Genomic DNA, 21404 nt, shown 5'->3' on the forward strand with positions numbered 1-21404 from the left:
ACAGAAAATCTAACAAAGAATTAATTTCAATTTGATCTTTAGGCACTTAAGATGAAGCTCAATCAAATGCTGCCATTGCCACACACAGGAAATACATAAACAATGAGCAGAGAAAGCAGTAAAAGTCTAAAACATTTGAAAGATTATTATAAAGCCTGGAGAGCTATGAATTATTATTATGTAAAGGATTGCAAATAAAAAATACATCGCCGGTAGGTTTTAAATTACCTAGCAGCAATTTAAAACATTTTCACAGCAACTGTATTTATCCCAAGTTGCTTCTATTAATCTCACAATAAGTGTTTCAAAGTTTGTTAACAAATACATAAATGAATTAATAAATAAAAAGTTCATTTAGAACATGAACCATTAAATTTTCAGTCTTTATTTACAGCAAGTTAGATGTACAAAGCCATAAAAAAATATACATACGTATCATTCAGGACAGGTGAACCACTCAGCTATATATTACAGGATGTTTCATTTAGTTTTTTCTATCTGCATTATATTTATCTTTTACTATGTTCAGCTGTTAGATCACAATACACTGTTTGGGTATTATCTGTGGAGGTCCTTATATCATGGATGCATAAATCACAGTAGTTATTCAGACACCCTGAAAAACATAACAAATGCCACCAGTTTTTGAAGCTACACACTATATGTTAGCATTTCACCAAAACGTTTTTACACCATATACAAAATATCAATCAGAATAATTGCTTTTGTGATGGGACTACCTCGTTAATAGTGCTAGTGGTCCCCAAATGTTATTTGTGCTCTATTTGTTCTGGATATTCTTTGTACTTTTTAACTGTGAAAGTAACCTATATCAAAACTAGTTACACACTTTATATACAATCTCACTGACATTCAATATTTATCTGTTCAGATATCACTCTTTATTCCTTTACGACCAGATCAGGAAAAGCCCCATAAAGTCAGTATGTCACATTAACAAGCAGAATTCCAGTGCAAAGATCTGCAATTTGGATCTCAGTCCGGGATGGTCTATAAGAAGCCATAAAGTCCTTACAGACACATTTCCAAACTCATGGAAGATATCCAGATTCTATTCAGGGATGCCATAGCAGATCAATAATCCATGCATCTTCAGAACTGGGTCTTGAAACTTATGGCTAAAGTCCAGTTGCTTAAAATTAGTCCTCTCAATATGCGAGCCGCTCTACTTTGGCCCCGGAACAATAAAAAGAATGACAGAATGGTCTCAAGGGGGCCACTGATACTGTCACCAGTGTCTGACTTGAGTTTGTTGTGAAAAATGCTGTTTGAACGAACGGCCTTTTAAGGGCGAAAGAATCTCATGACTTTGGACCTCACAAAGCGGATGAAGGATTTCGGAAACATTTCTTTTGATTCTTGTGTCGTATAGTTGAAGTAGTTCTGTGGATGAGCCAGCACGTCAAACAACGCTTTCATGAGCTTCTTGTCCTGACGCAAAAATAGAAAAAGAGAAGATATTATAACAACTTAATCTGAGACGCAGTGTGTGTTTTATATGTGTTCATTAGAGATGGCTACATTCTTACTATTTAATCAAATAAATATAATTATAAATAGAATGAGTGGAAACCAAAGATACCTTGAGTATTTCCTGGTGATTCACTGATGCATATAATCTTCCATCTCTCACTATGTCTTCAATCAGTTCCTGGTAATCCTCTGAAACGAAAAACACATGTAGTAGTAATTAAAAACTTACTATAAAACAAATTTTGATGTGATTTCTTTTTGCCTGCTCAACAATAAACTAAGCACAAAATAATTTATTAAAGGGGTTTGACTTTTGAATGACTGATCTGTGAAATATCATTGATCAAAAACATAAATAGGGTTTGCCTTAGTAAAAAAAAAAAAAAAAAAAAAAAGCCAAGCAATTTCACAAAATGTTTTATTCTCTATTTTGTTGGTCCATATGATTTTTTTATTCTATCTTCAGCAAAAAGAACACAACATAGCTCTTTTTTTTCTTCAAAACTGGTTGATAAGTATGAAAAGTGATATTTATTATGAAATAAAATGAATAAAAGTTCACACTTTTTGTTCTACTTGCTGATTTTTTTCTGTTTTTTTGTTTGTTTTCTTATTTACTTTTAAATAATCTTGCACTAAGAGACTTTAAACCACTTGTGCTTACAGGTACAGGTTTCTTTGAATCAAATTCAAAGGTCTGCAGACGGCACTTTGGACACCCCTGATTTAAAGTAACCTTTCCATCACTGATCAATTTAAAGGACAAAGCGTGTGTAAATACATAATGGCAATAAAAGATTCTTGATTCTTCAAACTGTTTATTCTTACCATCATATGTGACATATAACACCTGGAAACCTTTAGCGCTATTTCCCTCGTTAGACCTGAACTGTATCCACAGTCTTTTAGAGCGGGAGGTGAACGCGATGGGGCGCTCGTATGTTTGACACGTCTCATAAGTCGTCACAGAGTTGGGCAGAGCTGTGAGTTAAAAGCAGGAACACACAGGAGAACCTCTTCAAGTAATGCACAACAGTGATATTTTAAAATCTCTTGGAATCCAAAAGAGTCCTCAAAGTTTATACTAGCCTTACTTCTCAACCAGCAAAACATTTGTTTACAGTTCTTGTCACTTTGATGTTAAATGAATAAACTTTACTTTACACATGCTGTCAACACACACTTAGTTTTGTTTAGATGACGGCTAAAGTTAATTTGAACAAATCTACAACTGCAACTTTTCACTTGTTGTTACACACCAACAAATAAAACTTACAGCTTTTTCTCATCACCAAGTAATCTCCACATTCATCCTCAATGGGCAGGTAGATTTCTGGCACAACAATGAGGACCCGGCGTTTAGGCGGTGGGTTGATGGTCCAAGTGCACTCAATGTTGGCGGGATAGTTCCCCGGGTAGTTTGGAGACTCGATGTAACCAGAAAACTCCCCCAGTTCTCCACCACATTGCCGGTCTGTCAAGCAACGCACACATATGTGTTTAAAATGAGTTTTTTTTTAAACTTTCCTATTTCACAAGGTTTGTCTGCTGTCAGAGTCGGTGAATGTGTTCAAAATGGAATGTGCCACAGATTAGGGAGCTGTATTGGCCTGGGGGTGCGAGAACTTTGCAACACTTGCGCATAGCAAATGGAAAACTTTAAAAGTTCAAATATTTCTGCTGTTAGCTTCTCAGCTTCAGCACATAATGACTTAATAAATGGATCCACAGAAAATGAACTTGTTTTCCTGAGCTAGATTTTTATTGTTTACAAAGAAGAGATCCAGCCAATCCTCCTAAATCTGTGATTCCTTCCAGATAAAAAAAGTCCCATTTTAACTCCTGGTTAAAAACTTAAAATGCATGTGGTTGTCATATATAAATTTACTTTAAAAAATAAATCATCCTTTAGATTTTTAAATGTTTAGCCCGTTTGTTTTTAGATTAAAATGTTGCTGATTAAGCTTCACATTCTGCCATTAGTTTCAGAATCCAGTGTTGCTGCTTTTCACTTCTTTTGGAGTTTTCTCTTCAATTGAACAATGATAACAGAGGGACAAAAACTAAAGAAATTATCAAAGTAAACAAATCTTACAAGAATCTAAAATTTCTTGATTAAAGATTTGGAATGGAAAAAGTATATTTGCAAGTATATCTTCTCAGAAAAGCTTTATGTAGTTAATCGGGAAAAAAATAAAGAATGAAAAGTAAAATACCCCATGTTGAACCTAATCAATGAATTCTGCAAGGGACTGAGGCAGTTCTGAAGCACATTCTGTCAGATGGTTTATTCAACTCATCAACTGGTCACTAGTTAACTTCTAAACATGTTATCTGACATGCAAAGAGCATAAATTATCATTGAATGAATAAATGAATGAGGCCTCAGAATAAATTCTGCTCAGGGCCTCCTTCAACCTTAATCCTGCTCTGACTGGTGAGGTGTATAAACAAACATACTTTTGCACTGCATGATGTTGGTGGAGCCATCAAAGTCAGTGGAGGTGTTTCCAGGACAGGTGACACAGTAGTTCTGTCCAAATTCGCCCTGGTAAGTGCCCGTCGGACAGCGGATGCAGCGGTGTGTGCTGGTGTTGTAGTAATGACCCGGAGAGCACTGGACTGCAGGAGCCAAGAGAAATGACATAAGGTTCAAAATTCATAAAACTATTCACAGTCAAATGGAGTATAATAAACTCGGATGCCAAAAAAGAGCACTTTAATATAAATAGAATAAAAGGCACATCATCCAACAACAAAAAATGACTTTTAGGTAGTGATGCCCCCCTGGCAACTGAAGAGGGCAGCAGAGCTCCTACTGGGATGAAGAGAGCTGTGTGGACTGTGCATCTCCATGATTAAAGAGTTGTAGAAGGGAAAAAAAGTTTCAAATCCTAAAAATTGCAGATGTTTTAGTTCATTTAATAAGTCTGACAGGTTGTCATAAACCTTTCTGCTCCAACTCATCCCTATAAGCCATGAATTTATGTTAGAACTAAACTAGACCAAACATGCGTTAATAGGGAAAAATAGCCCTGATAACTCCCACACCTTTGGTCTCACACTCCTGAAAGGAGACAGCCCCACTGTGTTTAGTCACCAGGTTCCCTCCACACAGGAAGCAGGTGGTCCGTCCCACTTCTGGCTGGTAAGTTCCCAGCGGACAGGGAAGGCACGGGACAAAGCCGTCAAGAGAGTACTGACCGGGTGGACACTGACCTGGATGCACACACAAAGGAATTTCTGGTTAGAGTAGACTGCTGAAACCGTTGTGACGGTGCAATGTGGTTAGCTGTATGCAAGACTTCAAGCTCTTTAAATGTATATCAATATAATGTTTTGGATAAGATATGCTTGTATGGCACAACATGTCTCATCAGCACTTCTCTTTGCAAATCCTAGATGACAAATACAAAATGGGTGTCGGCAGGAATTCCCTGATTGCTCCCCTTGTTTAGTCTGTCCAAGGAGATGGGACCTGAGATTCAACCACAAAGTCGCTGTTGATAAAAGCGATGATAGCTGCTTCGGCTTTTATTCAAGGCTCAAAGAACTTGAAATTCAAACACATCTTTATCATTCGAGTTCAAGCTTCTTTGGGTTTACACAAAGAAGAACATCTGCAGAGGACACAGATCTTTATCATGGCACCAATGCTTCCTGTGAGCGCCTCTGATTCACAAAACGCTTACTTTGCTCTCTTTGTGACTGTGTGGGTCTTTATCAGCTTTTTCTGTTATTTGTTTAAAGGTAAGAAAATAAATCACAATTCTTGGGAATGTAAACACAAACACAGTTGAACATCTCAGACTTGTCTAATAGTTTCCAATGATCTTAAGCAATTACTTTTTTTAAAATTCTGTTCAAATTCACGGTTTGATACTGTAGCTTATATCTGTAAAAAGGGCTGTATTGCTATTCAAATTTCTTGACCTCCAATAAATGTCATAACCTGTTAATAACGATTCTTGAAAATTTAGAAGGCTGTAATTCTTTTCAGATTTTGCTTCCAGGGAGCCAGAGCTCCTTGGCATCTTTTAAATTAGTCTCAATCAATAGTTCTCGAGATTTTCTTTTGTCTTTTTTCTGACTGATTTCCAGATCTTTTACCTCAACATGACACCATGATGTGTAGTTTATAGAAAAACATGAGAAAGAGACAAAAGGAGGCCAAACGCAGACATAACAGGTCTAGAATCTAATCCACAGCAATACAGCAAACAGCAATGTTACTCTTGCTGTTAAGCCACCATCTCAATTCATCTATTTCATTTTTATGCTTAAAATTAACTCACCATCTGTGATTTAAATGTCAATGCACTATGAGTGCCCCATAAGTGGCCAAATTATAGGACACATTAATCAAAACATATTAGATAATGCAACCAGTTTCACTTTTCGTTTTAAGCATTTCACATCCTGAGGTGAGTGAATCTTCATCAGCCTTGAAAGCATGTAGATGGTGCAACGTGATATTAAGCAGTGCTCTTACCATGTCACTTCATTGTTCCATACAGCCAAGTATTTTTTCCCCATCCTGCACTTATTTTGGCATCTTATCAGGAAGGACCTTGAGTCATATTGATGCTACGTTAGAATATTTTTGTAGTTCTGAAAGTGTTCCTTTTTAAAACCCTGGTATACCTTGAAACTGTTAACTGGCCGATATAACTAGCTAAATAAAACTCCTGGCTCTTGTGAAGTTGTCTGAAATGTGTAGACACTGCCAACACAGGGAAATTCCTTGATTTTACGACTGTTTTCATGTCTGAATAATTTCTGGGATGCAATTACTGCCCTAAAAATAATTTAAAAAAAGATTTTAGTGAAAATGGTGCTGGAGAGATAATGAAAGAAGAAAACTGACAGAAAACGGTGAACACACTTCAGAAAGGCCTAAAAAACTACAATGAAAGTCACTTTGAATGTTAATGTGAAGAAACCTAACCTATGCCTTCAAATTAATGTGGAAAAAAAATTAGGGTGACTTATTTAACATCTTTTTTTCAATTACTTTATATATATATATATTTTTTATTTTTTTTTTTTTTATTTTTTATTTTTTTTGAGATTTGTGGAGATTTTTCAACATGTGCCTGCTGCTGAAACATTTTTTCAACTTATTTTCACTTAAAAATCAATATTTTAAAAAAATTATACACACATCAATTTTAGTACTAAAGATGTATTTTAAAATGATGACAGTAATGTTTATGCCTTCATCTGTTTTAAGCTGTGATTTGTTGAGAATTGCATCTCACCTCCACACTCTGACATGTTTCTAGCACCAATCACTTTGGGCACCTCTCTCCCTTCAGGTGTCGGACAGACTTCACAGGACATCTGTCCCTCCTCGTCCTGATACGTTCCAGCAGGGCAGGTCACACAGTGTCCCTGATTACCATCGTAGTACGTCCCAGCACTGCAGCTCACTGAAAGATCAGATCAAAAATACATCAGTGCTTTAATTGAGTTTTTACACAAAATAAAACTAAAACTACAACTAGAATAATTCTCAATAACAAAATGTGATCAAAACAAGTGTCCACCATTTGAAAACACTTAAGACACCAAAAACAGCCTGTTGTGTCTGAACTTGTAGTTGACGTAAATGCGCAAACTCTGACGTGAAAAAAAGGCAGAAAAACAATGTGATGTGCAGGCGTGAATCAACAAATATCGCACTTTGCCCCCTGGCTGCACATTGTCAAACTGTTCTTACCACAACATAAAGACAACAAATACAGCTGTAAAGCTGAATGACAAGACCGATAAAATAACCCAGAGCTCACCATCTCTGAGGTTAATGCAATGAAGCCCAGGTGCGCACTTGAAAAGGATAAACACAATCAAGAGTTTCAAGTGTAATGTTTAAATATTTACACATCAAAGGTGTTCCTCAAAGCTTTATATGACCTCTAGTTATGTAAAAAATAGCAATAAGATAATCTATTATCTTTCATCCGTACATCAGGTAATTCAAAATACTAAAAACAAATCTGAAATTATTAGCACCTTAAATGCTGCAGCTGGATAATATGCACACTATATGGATCAGCTGATAGAAAAACATTTTTATTACTATCCAAAGCTGAATAAACTTGGTAATTTAAGCTTCAGGAAGTTACCTTTCACTGTGTCTCAACTACTAATAGGGACCTTTTCAAGACCTAGAACTAAAAAGAACGAGTAGTAGGTGTAAGCCAGTAGAACCTCATTGTGTGATAACATTTAATACAATTATGCTAGTTTCTAGTGCTACCACATAAAAATATATATTGTATATGTCTGCTAATTGTTTTTATCAAAAGAGGAAAACATCTACTGCTGCAAAAATTTGAAAAAAAAAAATCTACAAAGCAACAGTTATACAACCAGGATATTATTTTTTTTAAATTATGTTAATTTTGTTAACTTTAACTTATCCCTTTATAACTTGTCCACAACATGCCAACTCTAGAAATAAAACAACATTATTTCAACAAGAACCACTGTTTTTTTTTTCCTAATAACAGCCTATTCATTTATGATTGGAAATATTTCCAATCAGCGAAATTTGTCCTTCATAGAAACAAGGGAAAACAGCAGCAGCCATTTTACAGTCAGCTGGCCAACATTGTAAAGCAACAAGTGGGGGAGGGGCAGGCCTGTCTCACTTTTTCTCTTGTACACCCAGACAAAACAAATGGTCACTCCAGCACTTTCTCTGGAATCTAATTAAGTAAGCCATAGGAACAGAATAACTGGATATTTTGTGGCTTTGAAATCAAAACTTTCTCAACCTAAGTTTATCAGGCTGACGTTTAATGATTATTTGTCATTATTTATCTAGCTTATTGTCAGAACTTATTAAACAGACATTGTTTGGGGCAACACACAACCTGCATCCATTATGAAATTGATTGTGATGTTCTTTTAACACTCAAAACAACGTAAACCTCTACGATTGTATATAACCAATAAAACGTTGAACATCATTTTTTGATGTTTTCATAATCAAGCTCTTCTGTCTGAATATTGAGAACTACGAGGAAATAACTTAAATAAATCCCACAAAGTTTTAACTTGTGATAGATCAAAAACAGATCTGTAATATTTGCAACCTGCCTGCAAACAAGATAAAGTCTGTAATCATTTCTATTATAATCTGGACTACAGACTCATGTTTTAGTCTCCCAGTGAAATAAAAACATAGTTATTGCGTTTAAAGAAAAGCTAAGTATTTATATTCTATACTTTTTATATCCATTCATAAAATTAACATTATCCCTTATGTTTAGATATGTACGGATTTATAAGGATTTAATTTACATGTATTTTTTACAGGTAATTTATGCTTAGTGTGAGAACAGATTAAGCTTACAAATAAAGCTTTTGATATGTGCAATTAGAAAAGCACATAATGCTGCTTCTTGTAAAGCAGGTTCACCAAAAAGAAAGGGCTGCCTACCTTTAAAATTGGTTTATGTAAAATTCAAAATACACATCATAAGTAAACATAGATTATGTAGAAAGCGTCCAAATCTATTTGTTCAAATGCCTTTAAAAAGACCAGTTTAAATCAGGCATGAAACTAAGAGCACCAGTCTCTTCAGAACCACCTTCTTAATGCTTGATACAACAAAGGTTTTGCCAAGCATTAAGGAGAAACTTTTAATGCCAGCATAAACACCCTCACCTCTTTTAAAAGCCGACCTAGCGGAAAATCAAAGGGGGGGTTTTCCCTCTTACCTCACAAAAGTGCAAAGGCTTGATTACAGGGACAAAAATACTTTTTTTTTTTTGCTTCAGTTCCTCCCCCTCAGAGCAATGCCTTTAATTAATTTGGGAATTACTGTGTCTGTTTGATAGTTTAAAGAACTTGACTTAAAAAAAAAAAAAAAAAAAAAAAAAGAAAAGCAAAACAAAAAGAACGAGCTGATCTCAAATAACAATAAATCAACCAAATCCCTCAGTCTGCGGTGATAAACATGCCCTAGAGATGCAGCCTTTAAAGCTGCAGGAAGGCTCAGCAGCTTGAGTGGAGCTCCATTATACTCAACAAAGTGTTGGATTTTCCTCTAAAAGGGGGAAAATGTAATTCTATCAAGAGCAGTTCATTTTTGAGGGCCATTGTTTACTCTGAAAGACCATGAGGAGCCCATCACTGCATTGTCCTCTAACAGCTTTTATTTGACAGAGGGAAACAGTGAGGGAAGAGGAGAGAGTTGGGGTGAAAGACAGAGGGAGAGAAAATAAAAAACCTTGAAGCCTTTCAAATGCAAAGAACACCTCTATAGAGTCCTCGAATTGATGGCCCTCAAAGAGGTTTAAAAGACCTTTCACCTCTATTCAAGGCCCCGCTTCTTGCCCACTTGATGACATAGGAAAACACCGTGGTATCACAGCGGTGAGGAGCTGAACCCAATAAAAGGGGTCAGGTTTTCTGAATCCCCCCCATTCGACTCGGCCCAATCGCTGCTGGCGCCCATCGAGCGGAGGCCCAAACAGCTGATGCTAATTGATTCCCATGGTGTGGCTGAAGTCAGCTCTTTTTAGCAGTTTAGTGGCTGGGGGTCATGCAAAGTGGCCCCAGCTGGGAGGGAGGGGTTGTTGACGATGGGCCGCCCAAGACTCAAACTGCTAGCTTGGATCACTAGCACTTCCTAAACACCTCAGTCATCTCATCTAATGATCCTTTCATGTCTTTAAGAGAACAGAAAAAGATCTGAAAATCATGAATAATACAGACTTATACTTCAATATAATTCTGTGGTTAAATTCTTATACTTTCTTACTAAGCACACAATCCTCTATTATATAAGCTAAAGTGGGATCAGCACAATTTTCTGTCCAAATTCACAGAAGCCTGTATTGTTTTTTTCTCTAAAGGAGCGAGCCCCAAATGTGTGTGTTTTTTTTTGTTTTTTTTTACTCAATGGAGCGGCCAAACTGAAAAGGAATGAACTGCACTCTACACTAAGCCAGTGTGGGAGGTGGGGGAAAGAGGGAAAAATATAGCTCCTTTAAAAAGCTGGAGGTTAAGAAGAATGCCTCTCTGAACCCCTCCACTCCCCCCTCTCCCAAATTACATGTCTACACCCCTTCCATGGCCAATGGACTGCTTAATGTCGATCTGAAAGTGTTGGCAGGGGGACATTAGACATCAAGATGTTTAATGTATGTTGAACAGGAGCAGTTTAGACTCAAATCAAGTGTCAACAAGGAATCTAAAAGTAGAAGAAGGTCGCAAAGTCTCAAATGGCTTTGGAGACTTTTTTTTTAAAGATTTAGATAAGTCAAGATCTAGGATTGCATTGTTAGTGGTCCAAATCTTGCACAAAGCAAGATCTGTCTGAATAAATATTTAGAAGACAGGCACTATTTTCCCCAGAAGATGTTTCAGCAGCAAACTAACTGACTGTGAGGCCAGAAAACAGGGGCGTAGAGGTAACACCAGCCAGGAAAAACACAATCCAGCTCCCGACTCTCCTTCTGACAGCATGCGGTCGCGTTTAACCAACGTTTCCTCTGTCGTAGGTTGTATATAAAACCCAACCGAGAGGCGCAACAGCTACCAGGAGAGCCGTCCCGAGGAGAGATGCTGGAAGATCTCACAGGCTTTGGAGCCCCAACAACAGCCCCTCTGTTCTTTCACATAAACCTGCTCGCACCACTGTGCTCCAGCTCGCTCATTACAACATGTCTGCAAACCAAATATGGCACTCATCTGGCAAACACCTGCACCAAATCCAATCATTAAACCAACTTTCTAAATATATCTCCCCCCATATGAGCCACCTCTGTTACTGTCTACTGTGTGCATGCATAGTCGTTACTTTGAGTCAATACTGTATGTCTGGTGTTTTAAAATGTTTCTGTTCTCAATAAAAAATATCCAACTCACCACATTTTCTGCCCACCAAAACTTGTCCCGCCAGGCAGTGTCCCGGCAGTCCCACCAGTTGACCCTGACTCCTGGACAGGTCGTAGTCGGCCCCGGCAAAGTGAAGGTGGAACTGCTCCCGGTTGATGGACTTCCTCAGCGTCCTGATGGTCTTCCTCAGTCTCTTTTCTGAGCGTCGACGCACACAGTTCAGGTCGCAGCTCTCTGCTGAGAGAAGCACTTGATACCACATTTGTTTGCAGAGAAAAAAGAAATCATCCTGAAAACCTGCAACACTTGGATTTTCATGTCATGCTTCACTCACATAAACACCCATAGATGCCAAAACAACAATGAAGGAAGCCAAACAGAAAAGCCCCTAACTTACAGCCCTTGCACCTAGAGCCAAGCCAAAACAGGAGATACTTTAAGAGCTTTGGGTCTATTTAGTGACAAGACAGCAGCGGAAGGGAGTCAGACACAGAATAAGAAGAAAAGGTTGCACGCAGGGAGGCAGGCAGGAAGCAGAGAGACCAACCTGTTACCTCCTCAAGGTTAACATCCAGCTCAAACTCAGCTGTGATGGCGAAGCCATCGTCCTCAACGGCCTTCCTGCTGTGGCGGCTGCGTGTTCGTTGGCCCAGTGAGGTGCAGTGAAGGCTTACGTAGCTGAACTGGACATTTTCGGTGAAAAGAAAGCTGCAATCTGTGAACATGGGCGACACGTTAAAATCGACTCTGCAGTAGATGGTTAAGTCTCTTACAATAACCTTGAGTAGGAACTGAGATGTCACTGAAATATGCGTCTGAAACAATTGAGCTTCCTTTTAGTAGACAAACGCTGTAAAAAGACTGAACCCCCTTCGGAGAGGCCAAATAATCCAACAATCAAGGAGGTATTTGATTGATGGCTGGGTCAAACACAACTAAAAGGCTTGCAATGGCTAATTACATCCTCCCCTGTCACTGCCAGACAAAGTGCTGCTCCGAGACATTCAAAAACACCGCAAACCACATCACTTTCACCACAAACGTCTTTCACATTTGCCCTCGGTTTCTGGTTTCTTTGAAGCAGCTTTCAGGTCTGCTTTATCTTCTTTAGATGCTGGCAGTTCTCAGTAAGCCCTAAATGTTTTAACCAACAGCAAATAAAAGAGTCATGTCTATCTGTCATCTTGTGTTTGGAGAGGCTGCTGGGCCAATCTTTGTACCTGAGTGCGCTGAGTTGAAGCTCTCCCACAGTTTCTCCTGACTTCGTTTGAGGTTGCACTTGGCAGTGCCAGACTTGAAAGTGGCTGTGGTTTTAATTCGGTGCACTCCAGCCTTTTCTGGGCCTAATGGGCAGAGCAACAGGAAACCTTGTCATTCTGATGTATTTATACGACTCCAAAAAAGCAACAGACACAAGCGCAACATTAACCTGTCCTCAGGTTAATGCTTTGTGTGACCATGCAGAAAGATCTGCGAGGTTTTGTACTTGCCCAAGCAATGAGAGCCACTGTTGCTCTTTTGTATGCCAGCCAAGCAGGGCAGAGGCATTCCACAGGTCACCGTGTAGGAATCCTCCGTCCCTGAAAACACACAAGGGAGCATGACACACAGGCCGAGGCTGACAAAAGTCAGGGCCACAAAAGCCAAGCCAAAGAGCAAAGAGGAAGCATGTAGGAACACGACGAGTCCTCTCCGCAGACTAAAGCTGACAACTGTTCACACAGCTAGATCTAAAACAGTTCAACTTAAGCCCCTTTTCAGGCCTGAGATCCACAACACTGATGGCTTCATCAATCAGTTAAAGCTACGCCATTCAATCACTTTTATGTTGATGTTTCCTATGGATTCATCGGAGCTTTACTCGCGACAGTGATGGAGAGGGCAGCGGGACGGATGTGATTTTGGCTGCAGAATGTTTGCCAAAAGCCTGACAAAGGCAGAGTTTACATACAACAGCATTTTATGTTGCCATAACAGTTCAGATTATCCGATCAAACGTTTAGCTTTTGTCAAATGTCCTGATGGTGTATGGCAGTGGATCAGAATATTTAGTTTTCTGCATATTTAAGCCTCCTGAACACCTGGTATAATAAAAGACTCAGAAAGATTACTTATATTTGAGAACTTGGTTATACAGAAAACAAATCTAGAATTGTAAATGCTGTTTGAAAGTGGTTAAATTTTATATTTTATAAATAATTCTCATATCTTGTCTATAAAACCTCTGTATATTATGAATGCTTCATCAGTGGTTTCCACCTTGAAACTCCCCCATGGATGCCAGTGGTTTCTTATCTCTTTATATGTGTGTTGAATCATCAACATTGACCTTAAGCAGGGATTTAGATGTTGTGAGTTGTTTTTTTCATAAGCTGTCAAAATGCACTCTTAATTTTTACAGACTAGCCACCCTTTCCAGACTGACTGAAGTCAGTGACTTTTTTCCTAATATGTTCAATGTCTTTAAATCAGACCATCATGTGTTGCTTTTTGAGATCTTTTAGCTCATGTTGTCAGAACGGTCCTAATAATGTAGTGCCAGTTTGGTTTGGACAGTTTTTTTTCCTTAATAAATTAAATCCACATTTGAAAAGTGTTTTTTCTTTTTTACATTTACCCAGGTAATCTCTATCTAATGTTAAAATTAGAGTTTGTTTTTCAAACAAATACTACGAACGATAAATTAGTTTATGGACATCACATAAACAACAAGACAAGCACAAAATTCCTGGGACTTAGAAATAAAATGGCATTTCAAAATATAAGAAGACAAATTTCTATTGAAGCCATGTAAAATAGGACAACACAATGAGTCATATCTAAATTTAGTCCGGGTATTAGCATCTAATTTATTGAAAATATAACAATGTGACAAAATGTGCACTTGGTGAGTACATGTGTCAATTTTCAGCTTCATTAGGATCGAAGGACTTGCTGCTATTTTGTACTGGTGAGTCATTCAGACCCAAATAGCAGAGGGCAAACCCAAAGCATTACAATCCCCACTAGAACAGCTTCCAGAATCTCAAGAGAGAGCTTGTTTAATTTGGGAGTTGCCATTTGTTCTACTTTTTATTTTAATTGGTGACTATAAGACATTTCAATACCTATAAATTGAACACACAATTCATACTTGGTAATTAATTAGAAATGGATTCGATTTTTTTTTATTTTTTTTAAAAGCTAGAACAAACTTAATATATACTCAGTGGTTTAATTTATAAAATCATATATTTAAAACCTTAAAACTTATCACAGAACTTTAGGCTGTCTAAAATACATAACTTATCTAAATTGTGATCAAATGAATGGGATGGAGACGCATCTGTGTAGCAACCTAACAACGGTGCTTGTACTTTCATCTTTAAATCTCAACTGTTTTAACTGGACAAGAACAAAGAGAATATGGATCTGAAAGTGAAAGTAAATAATATAAACAGCAGATAAGTAAAGACATCTGGCTCAACTCACCACTGCTGATATGAACTTGAGACTGGCAGTTCAGAAAGCAGCGATCCCCTCCGTGCTGCTTGCTACAGTTCAAGGTAGGCTTAGAGGGGGGGTTTGCAGGTGTTAAACCCTCAGCCTCTGGATAAAGACCACAACAAAACTCAAAGGTAAAAAAGAATGTGTTTGATCGCAACAAAGAAGAAGAGAGATGTAAAATTAAAAAAATTTAAAACTGCATACAAACCCATGCGAGCATGTTTGCAATTCTGATGTTTTTTACTCAGGCATGAGAAAAAAACAAAAGACAGAACCCAAAGAGAAAAAAAAAAGAGAAACATTTCAAAGTATCTCCTGTTTTTGTCCCCACATTGCCTTCCAAATCATTTCACGTACAATCATGGTGAAAAAGCAAACAATATATACATATGTAAACATGTAGAGACTTACTGATGCAGTCCTTTTTGTTCCAGTGTAGCTTATAGCCGGGACGACAAAAACACTCAAATCCACCCACAGTGTTCTCACATCCATGCTCACAGCCACCGTTGTTTACACTGCATTCATTCACATCTGGGATGAAAAAAAAGCAAACCCATTTTCAAAAATTACTCTGTGCGGCATTTTTGAATGCGTCACCAGAGAGGTTTATCTCACCTCCACAGTGGGCCAGTCCATACAAGGTGTAGCCTTTGTTGCACAGACACTGAAAACCACCAGGGGAGTTCACACATGTGTGATCACATGTGCGCTCAAAATAACACTCATCTATATCTGTAATCAAACACAGATGATATAATAGCAGGGCAGTCAGCCGTATCCGTCACCACGAGGCATTTTCCTCCGTTATCCATTGAAATTATGTGACAAATGAACAATGACGAATAAGTTGAAAACATTGATTTCAATGGGAGCTTCGTGGGAATGTGCAGTTTCATCTTATCAGCATCATTTTTCTTGCCCTATTTATTACCAATGTAACAACAATTATTACCCTGACAAGAGCGCTCATCTGACAGCAACTTAAATCCTTTCCTGCAGTTGCATTCAAAGCTGCCGACGGTGTTTTTGCAGAAGTGTTCGCAGCTGCCGTTGTGACTCTCGCACTCATCGATATCTGCGAGGAAGGAGTTTCTAATCAAATTTCCAGGGAAAAAGGGAATCTTTCACAGACATACCAAATCACTGTGCTGCTACGCTTTATGAAAGGTGTACTTATGGACCGGTCAGTCTGACCTTTGCACGATTTTCCATCCGGCTGAAGTGTGAAGCCGTCGGGACAGCTGCAGCGCACGCCAGTGGATGTGTCCTTACAGGTTGAGTCGCAGCCCCCATTGTTCAGCGCGCAGGTTTCTAAAAATTACAACCCAAATGTGTGACTGTCAGCTGCGGCCGACGGTGGTGCTTTGTTTCTCGTAGACAGAAAACACATCAATACATGCACAAAAGCTTGGTTTTCTGACATGTGTCACCTTAAAACATGTGGAAAGTTCAGATTTTGAATTTCTGTCTAAATAAATTGATCCTTAAAAAGTCATTAGTGCAGTGCAGATTTGTGCCTTTTAGCGAGACTACAGCTCGGATTACCAGTGCTTAACGTTTTTCAAGATAAAAGGCTAAAAAGGTGCAATGTTTTTGCACGCTTTCTAAAAGCCTGAATCACACAACCGATGAATATAAACTCAGTCAGAAAATATTCAAATGCCACCCTAGTCAAATAGAAGGAAAATGTGAAATTTACCACACTGTCACAAGTGCATATATTACAGGAGAGAGACTTGAGGTGGAACAGCGAGCATGCAGTCATTTCACAGTTTGCTTAAAGGACTGAGGAATGTATCAGTGTTCTAGACATTACTCGTCTTCCCGCCCATGCCAGTTCAAGCTGTCATCCTGTGAAGGGTGCAACTGTTACCCATTGACAATCGTCTCTTGACGCGTTTATCCGCCTCAGTGGAGGACGTGGCGTTGTGGTCCGAGGACTCGGTGGTGGCCTCATCTCGCTCTGTAACACACAGAAAACCAGTTAAAAATAGAGCAGGTATGGCTGAGAAACATCTCTTAGATTTATATTTTCACACAACCGTGCAACCCGGCCACTAACTTCAATTCTAGGAGTTTGTGTTACTTCGAGGGAACCAGAACCATTTTGGGATACTCTGCTTGTACTGGCTTGGTGTATGTCAAATATTACAGCAGATAAGGATCTGCAGAAGAGACGATATTTACACGCCTGGACCTCACACGCGCTGCTGCTGGAAGTAAAGAGATAACCCTTCATCTTGCAGATGATTCTTATCTGTCCGATCCATTGTGTAGAAGAATGAGTAAGAGCAAAGCCTACAATGTTTTCAAAACATTCATCAAGATAGACTGCAATGTATAAAGGGAAACAAAAACAGCCAATTTTGTTATATTCATAACAGAAACGATTTTTCTGATTGTGAAATTTGTTGGAATGCTATTGGTAAAAACAGGATAATTCAGTCGTTCAATAACTTACATTTGTTTATTAACTCTATTAGTTAAAAAAAAGACATATTCTCCTTTAAATTTACTCAATGGGGTAGTTTGTTTAGTTTAAAATATGCTGCATGTTTCCTCTGACCTTGGGGGGATTTTACTTATGCTTATAGGAGTAAAACTGCTGTGAAATAATCAGATGGAAGTTGCTCCTTTTTCTCTTTTCCTGCTTCCATTCCTTAAAATTACGCATTTCCAAAAAAAAAAAAACTTTGAATGGATTTAAACATGTTTTAAAGTATAACAACTATGTAGAAGTGATTTACTTTATTTTCTGTCCCCAAACACAAATGCATTAGTGACACATTTTCACAAAGTTTGGAATGATATTACTTATGTTTTAGAGCATAAGTGTTGTGAGAGAGTGAAATGTTACATCCTCCATGTTCTGCCTCTCTGATTACAGACATGAGTAAATGAGGAGGTTGGTGTTTGAACTCACGTAACCCCTGTTAGTAACAGATTTTCCCAACTTTGATGTATTTTGACTAATGTTTTAGAGTGTAAGCGATGCCACAGAATAAGAAGTAAGAAGCTTCATGTTCTCTTTTTACAGCCACAGATGGGAATAAATGTCTAACTTTTTGATTAATTTCTTTAACATCTCTTAGTTACATATTTTCTCAAAGTCTGGTGTGATTTTACTTAGTTTTAAAATGCAACTGCTATGAAAACGTCTTGGTCTGATTTCTTTTTTTTTTTTTTGTCCCATTCTAGGGCTTTTTGTCAGGACCATATGATATTCATAAATCATGATATTATTGGCAAATATTGTGAGAAGGATGTTAGTTGTGATAACTGCATGTTTCCTTCTTATCTATCATATCTGTCTTTCCAACTCTTTCCGTCAATTTAAGAATATTGGTCGCTATGGTCTGTGTCAGATATGGCCAATTAGTGAGCCCCATCCAACATGGTCAACATATGTGCAAGATGTAAAATTTCTAAAACATATACACCTACTTTCTATAATTAATAAATACATAATTGTAAATAGTAGATATCACAACTGCACGCAATGATATTGCGATGATATATTTTGCAGCCATACATGTTCTTCAGCTGACTGAATGCTGTCAATCAAAATATATTAACTATATTCTTTACTTTTCAAGTGTACTAGTGAATCTAAGTTTTAAAAAGGAAAGTGACACAATATCAAATGTGTATAAATATTCATCATCTGGTTCCTTTAATTGAGCAGTTAACTTTTTACATCATTTCCTGTTTTACACGGCTGCTTACCCACACATGTCTTCTTGTCAGGCTGTAAGGTGTACCTGACGTGGCACCTGCAGATGGGACCGTCCTCTGTGTCCTCACAGGTGTGCTGGCAGCCTCCGTTGCCGTGGATACAGGTCACTGCAGAGCAAACGACGGTCGGACACAAGGCAAATCATCGTGGTATTTGCAAGCATTACTTTGGGAGTAGCGCCACGGTGACTTCACTCACAAATACAGTCTCTCTGGTTCCTGGCCAGCTCAAAGCCTGGACGGCACTCGCAGGCCACACCTCCTCTGTGACTCTCCTTGCAGATGTGGGCGCAGCCATGCTCCTTGTTCATACAGTTGAGGCCCTCTGGGATAGAAAGTGGGAGAGAGGTACACAATGAAACTCTCCTGCAGTGACTGACCAGCTAAACACAAAGGCACACATACTGAGAGATTAGTCCAGCATCCTCAAAGACACCGATTGTTCTCATGCCTTGCACAATCCAAAAACATACAACACTGGGATATTTTTATCACCCTTGCGGAGAAAAAGGGAAATTTCTGCAAGTCTCTTTGCATGAAAAGAAAACACAGCAAGCTGTTCCTCTGCATACAACCCACTTGATGCTGCTTTGAGCCTGAAGCTGAGAGGAGGTGCGGCGCCATTTATATAGATGGGTCACAGCTGAGTGGTCAGGTCTGCAGGATTTACAAAGCCTGTCAAGACCCAATGGAGTGGAAAGTACTTGCATTTAAGTTGACTCCAGTCAAGATGACAAAACAAAGGCACTTCAGACTAATCTGTGACACAGACCACATAAGCCAAAGTGTTGCAGTTATTAACTTATTTTGTTCTCTGGGACACAGAGGATATTTTCCCACAGCTTGTTGCTGCTGCACATAAAAAAAAAAAAAAAAAGCTATGAAGAGACAGCTTGAATCTGTCACTCCTCCTTACACCATCTATCTTCTATCGCAGAAGCAGAAAAGTTTATTCTCCTGGTAAAACCTAAAAGGGTCCTTCAATACACTTTTAAATTCAAAACCTGAGCTGTAAATGAGCATAGATGGGACACATTGTTCACGACGTAAACTCACCAATGGAGCGGTGGATGCACGTGTGCTGGTTATCGCTGAGGAAGAAGCCCTCTTTGCAGCGGCACTCGTAGCTGCCCACAGTGTTGACACAAGTGTGCTGGCACCCACCATTGTTGAACATGCATTCATCCACGTCTATGGGACAAGGGCAAGGCTGCATTCAAAAACACTTTACAGTCTTCCTGGAGATTATTTGTCCTCATCACTCATTTCCCGCCCGCCCCCCCGTCATATAAATCACATTTGGTGTTATAAACAATGCAGATGAGGCTAATACTTTTTAAATGACTGCATGAAACTTCAAACGCAACCCACACAAACATGGATTCCTCAAAGATCAGATTAGATGAGTCAGAGCTCCCTGCCAGAGAGTTCCCTCTGAAGCTTAGAGTGGATCCTACCCAGACAGTTGTGTCCATCGTTGGCCAAATTGAATCCATCATAGCAAGTGCAGCGATAGTTGCCTGGTATGTTGGTGCACTCATGCACACAACCGCCATTGTACTCCAGGTCACATTCGTCAATATCTGAGGAGTGAACAACACATGAATATATGTTTATCTGCTGGTCAAAGGGAGTCGGATTTGAGCCAGTGAACAACGGTGAAGAGGCATGCAGAGATGTCAATAAAATGACAGCTCAGGAGTCAATGAATACAGTTCTCAAAGTATTGAGAACTTACCTTCGCAGTGTTTTCCATCTCCTTTAAAGCCTCCTTTACATGTGCACTTATATGAGCCTTGAGTAGTCTGACAAATAGCATCTATGTGACAGCCATCACTTCCTTCTGCGCAGGGATCTGCTCAGATTGTTCAAAACACGTGGAAAAACATGCCAGTATGTAATTAATAACAGCCTAGAGGTTCTTTTATGTTTAAATTATTAATTTAAACATAATTTAAAAGAGAAAAGAGTTAATACCAGTTACATCTATCAAAAATCTAAGTAGTGTTATGGGAATAAAATCCCATAACACTATATATATATATATATATATATATATATATATATATATATATATATATATAAAGAGTTTTAAGGCGTGCGTAAAAAGTTGCATTCCACTCGGCTGAAAAAACAAAAACCCATAACACATGCAAACACTCACTACAGTCCCACCTCGAGTCTCTGGAAGCGCTATGCTTTGACGACTATTTAACAAGAGCAAAAACAAACAAAAGTTCCTCGCAGCACAAATAGCTCCCATGGTGATATGGTCCAAGTTTTAGAGGTCTTCTCAAAAGGACGCGGGCGCACTGAAGTCGTGACGGAGCGTCCGCCTCATTTTCATTCTCGCCTGTCAATCCGCTTCACAACGGGCTTTAGAAAAGAGAAAGGGGAGAGTGACTGAAAGTAGGGGTGAGAGAGAGAAAGAGGGAGAGAGAGAGAGAGAGAGAGAGAGAGAGAGAGAGAGAGAGAGAGAGAGAGAGAGAGAGAGAGAATTAAGGCGTGCGTGTGCGTGCACGCGGGAGTAAACTGGGAGGTGGGGGGTTGAGCGGTGAAGCGTCCAAAGAGCCAATGGCACCAGCGCGTGGTTTAAGCTTTTATTTTTGAAAGCTCCGAGCGGAAGAGATTGTAGTCCGCAGGTTCTGCGGCACTATGCAAACCTGGGTTTTAAAGCTTTTTGCCAGTTTTAAGGTTGAAAATCAAGGCAGTCTTTTATAGTTACATTTATTTATTATTAGTTAGTGTTATCAAGTTTTTGTTGTTGTTGTTGTTTGCTTTCGTTATTGGAAATTCGGTTAGAATATGTAATTTATGAGATTTTATAAAC

General features: G+C 38.7%; 1 protein-coding gene across 2 annotated transcripts; it reads right to left on the minus strand.

Annotated features, from left to right (window-relative positions):
• Positions 1–369: 369 nt before the first annotated feature.
• On the minus strand, positions 370–20978 carry scube2 (signal peptide, CUB domain, EGF-like 2). Of its 2 annotated transcripts, none has more exons than XM_088004276.1 (23): positions 20750–20978; positions 20313–20429; positions 20032–20157; positions 19631–19765; positions 18774–18899; positions 18566–18682; positions 16713–16802; positions 16034–16150; positions 15792–15914; positions 15455–15571; positions 15248–15370; positions 14822–14938; positions 12841–12930; positions 12571–12693; positions 11898–12065; positions 11381–11584; positions 6756–6926; positions 4546–4713; positions 3955–4116; positions 2771–2968; positions 2323–2475; positions 1604–1683; positions 370–1452 (listed from the first exon to the last, which is right to left on the minus strand). In XM_088004276.1, exons 1-23 carry the CDS (start codon positions 20835–20837, stop codon positions 1306–1308), a joined length of 3060 nt encoding a protein of 1019 aa, XP_087860402.1. In that variant the 5' UTR covers positions 20838–20978; the 3' UTR covers positions 370–1305. The 2 variants fall into 2 exon arrangements, with proteins under 2 accessions (XP_087860402.1, XP_087860401.1); XM_088004275.1 differs by having other exon boundaries at positions 11381–11587.
• Positions 20979–21404: the final 426 nt, after the last annotated feature.

The sequence above is a fragment of the Poecilia mexicana genome, unplaced genomic scaffold (assembly GCF_051168715.1).
Source record: "Poecilia mexicana isolate PSO_F unplaced genomic scaffold, ASM5116871v1 scaffold_3, whole genome shotgun sequence".
Classification (NCBI taxonomy): Eukaryota; Metazoa; Chordata; class Actinopteri; order Cyprinodontiformes; family Poeciliidae; genus Poecilia; species Poecilia mexicana.

Bases quoted from the DNA above. Each gene is read 5' to 3' on its own strand.
- scube2 (XM_088004275.1), bottom strand. From the start codon at position 20,837: ATGGGAGCTATTTGTGCTGCGAGGAACTTTTGTTTGTTTTTGCTCTTG. The intron at 2,476-2,770 runs GTAAGTTTTATT...TTTAACTCACAG, and splicing joins CTTGGTGATGAGAAAAAGCT to CTCTGCCCAACTCTGTGACG. The intron at 1,453-1,603 runs GTATCTTTGGTT...TTTTTGCGTCAG, and splicing joins ATCACCAGGAAATACTCAAG to GACAAGAAGCTCATGAAAGC.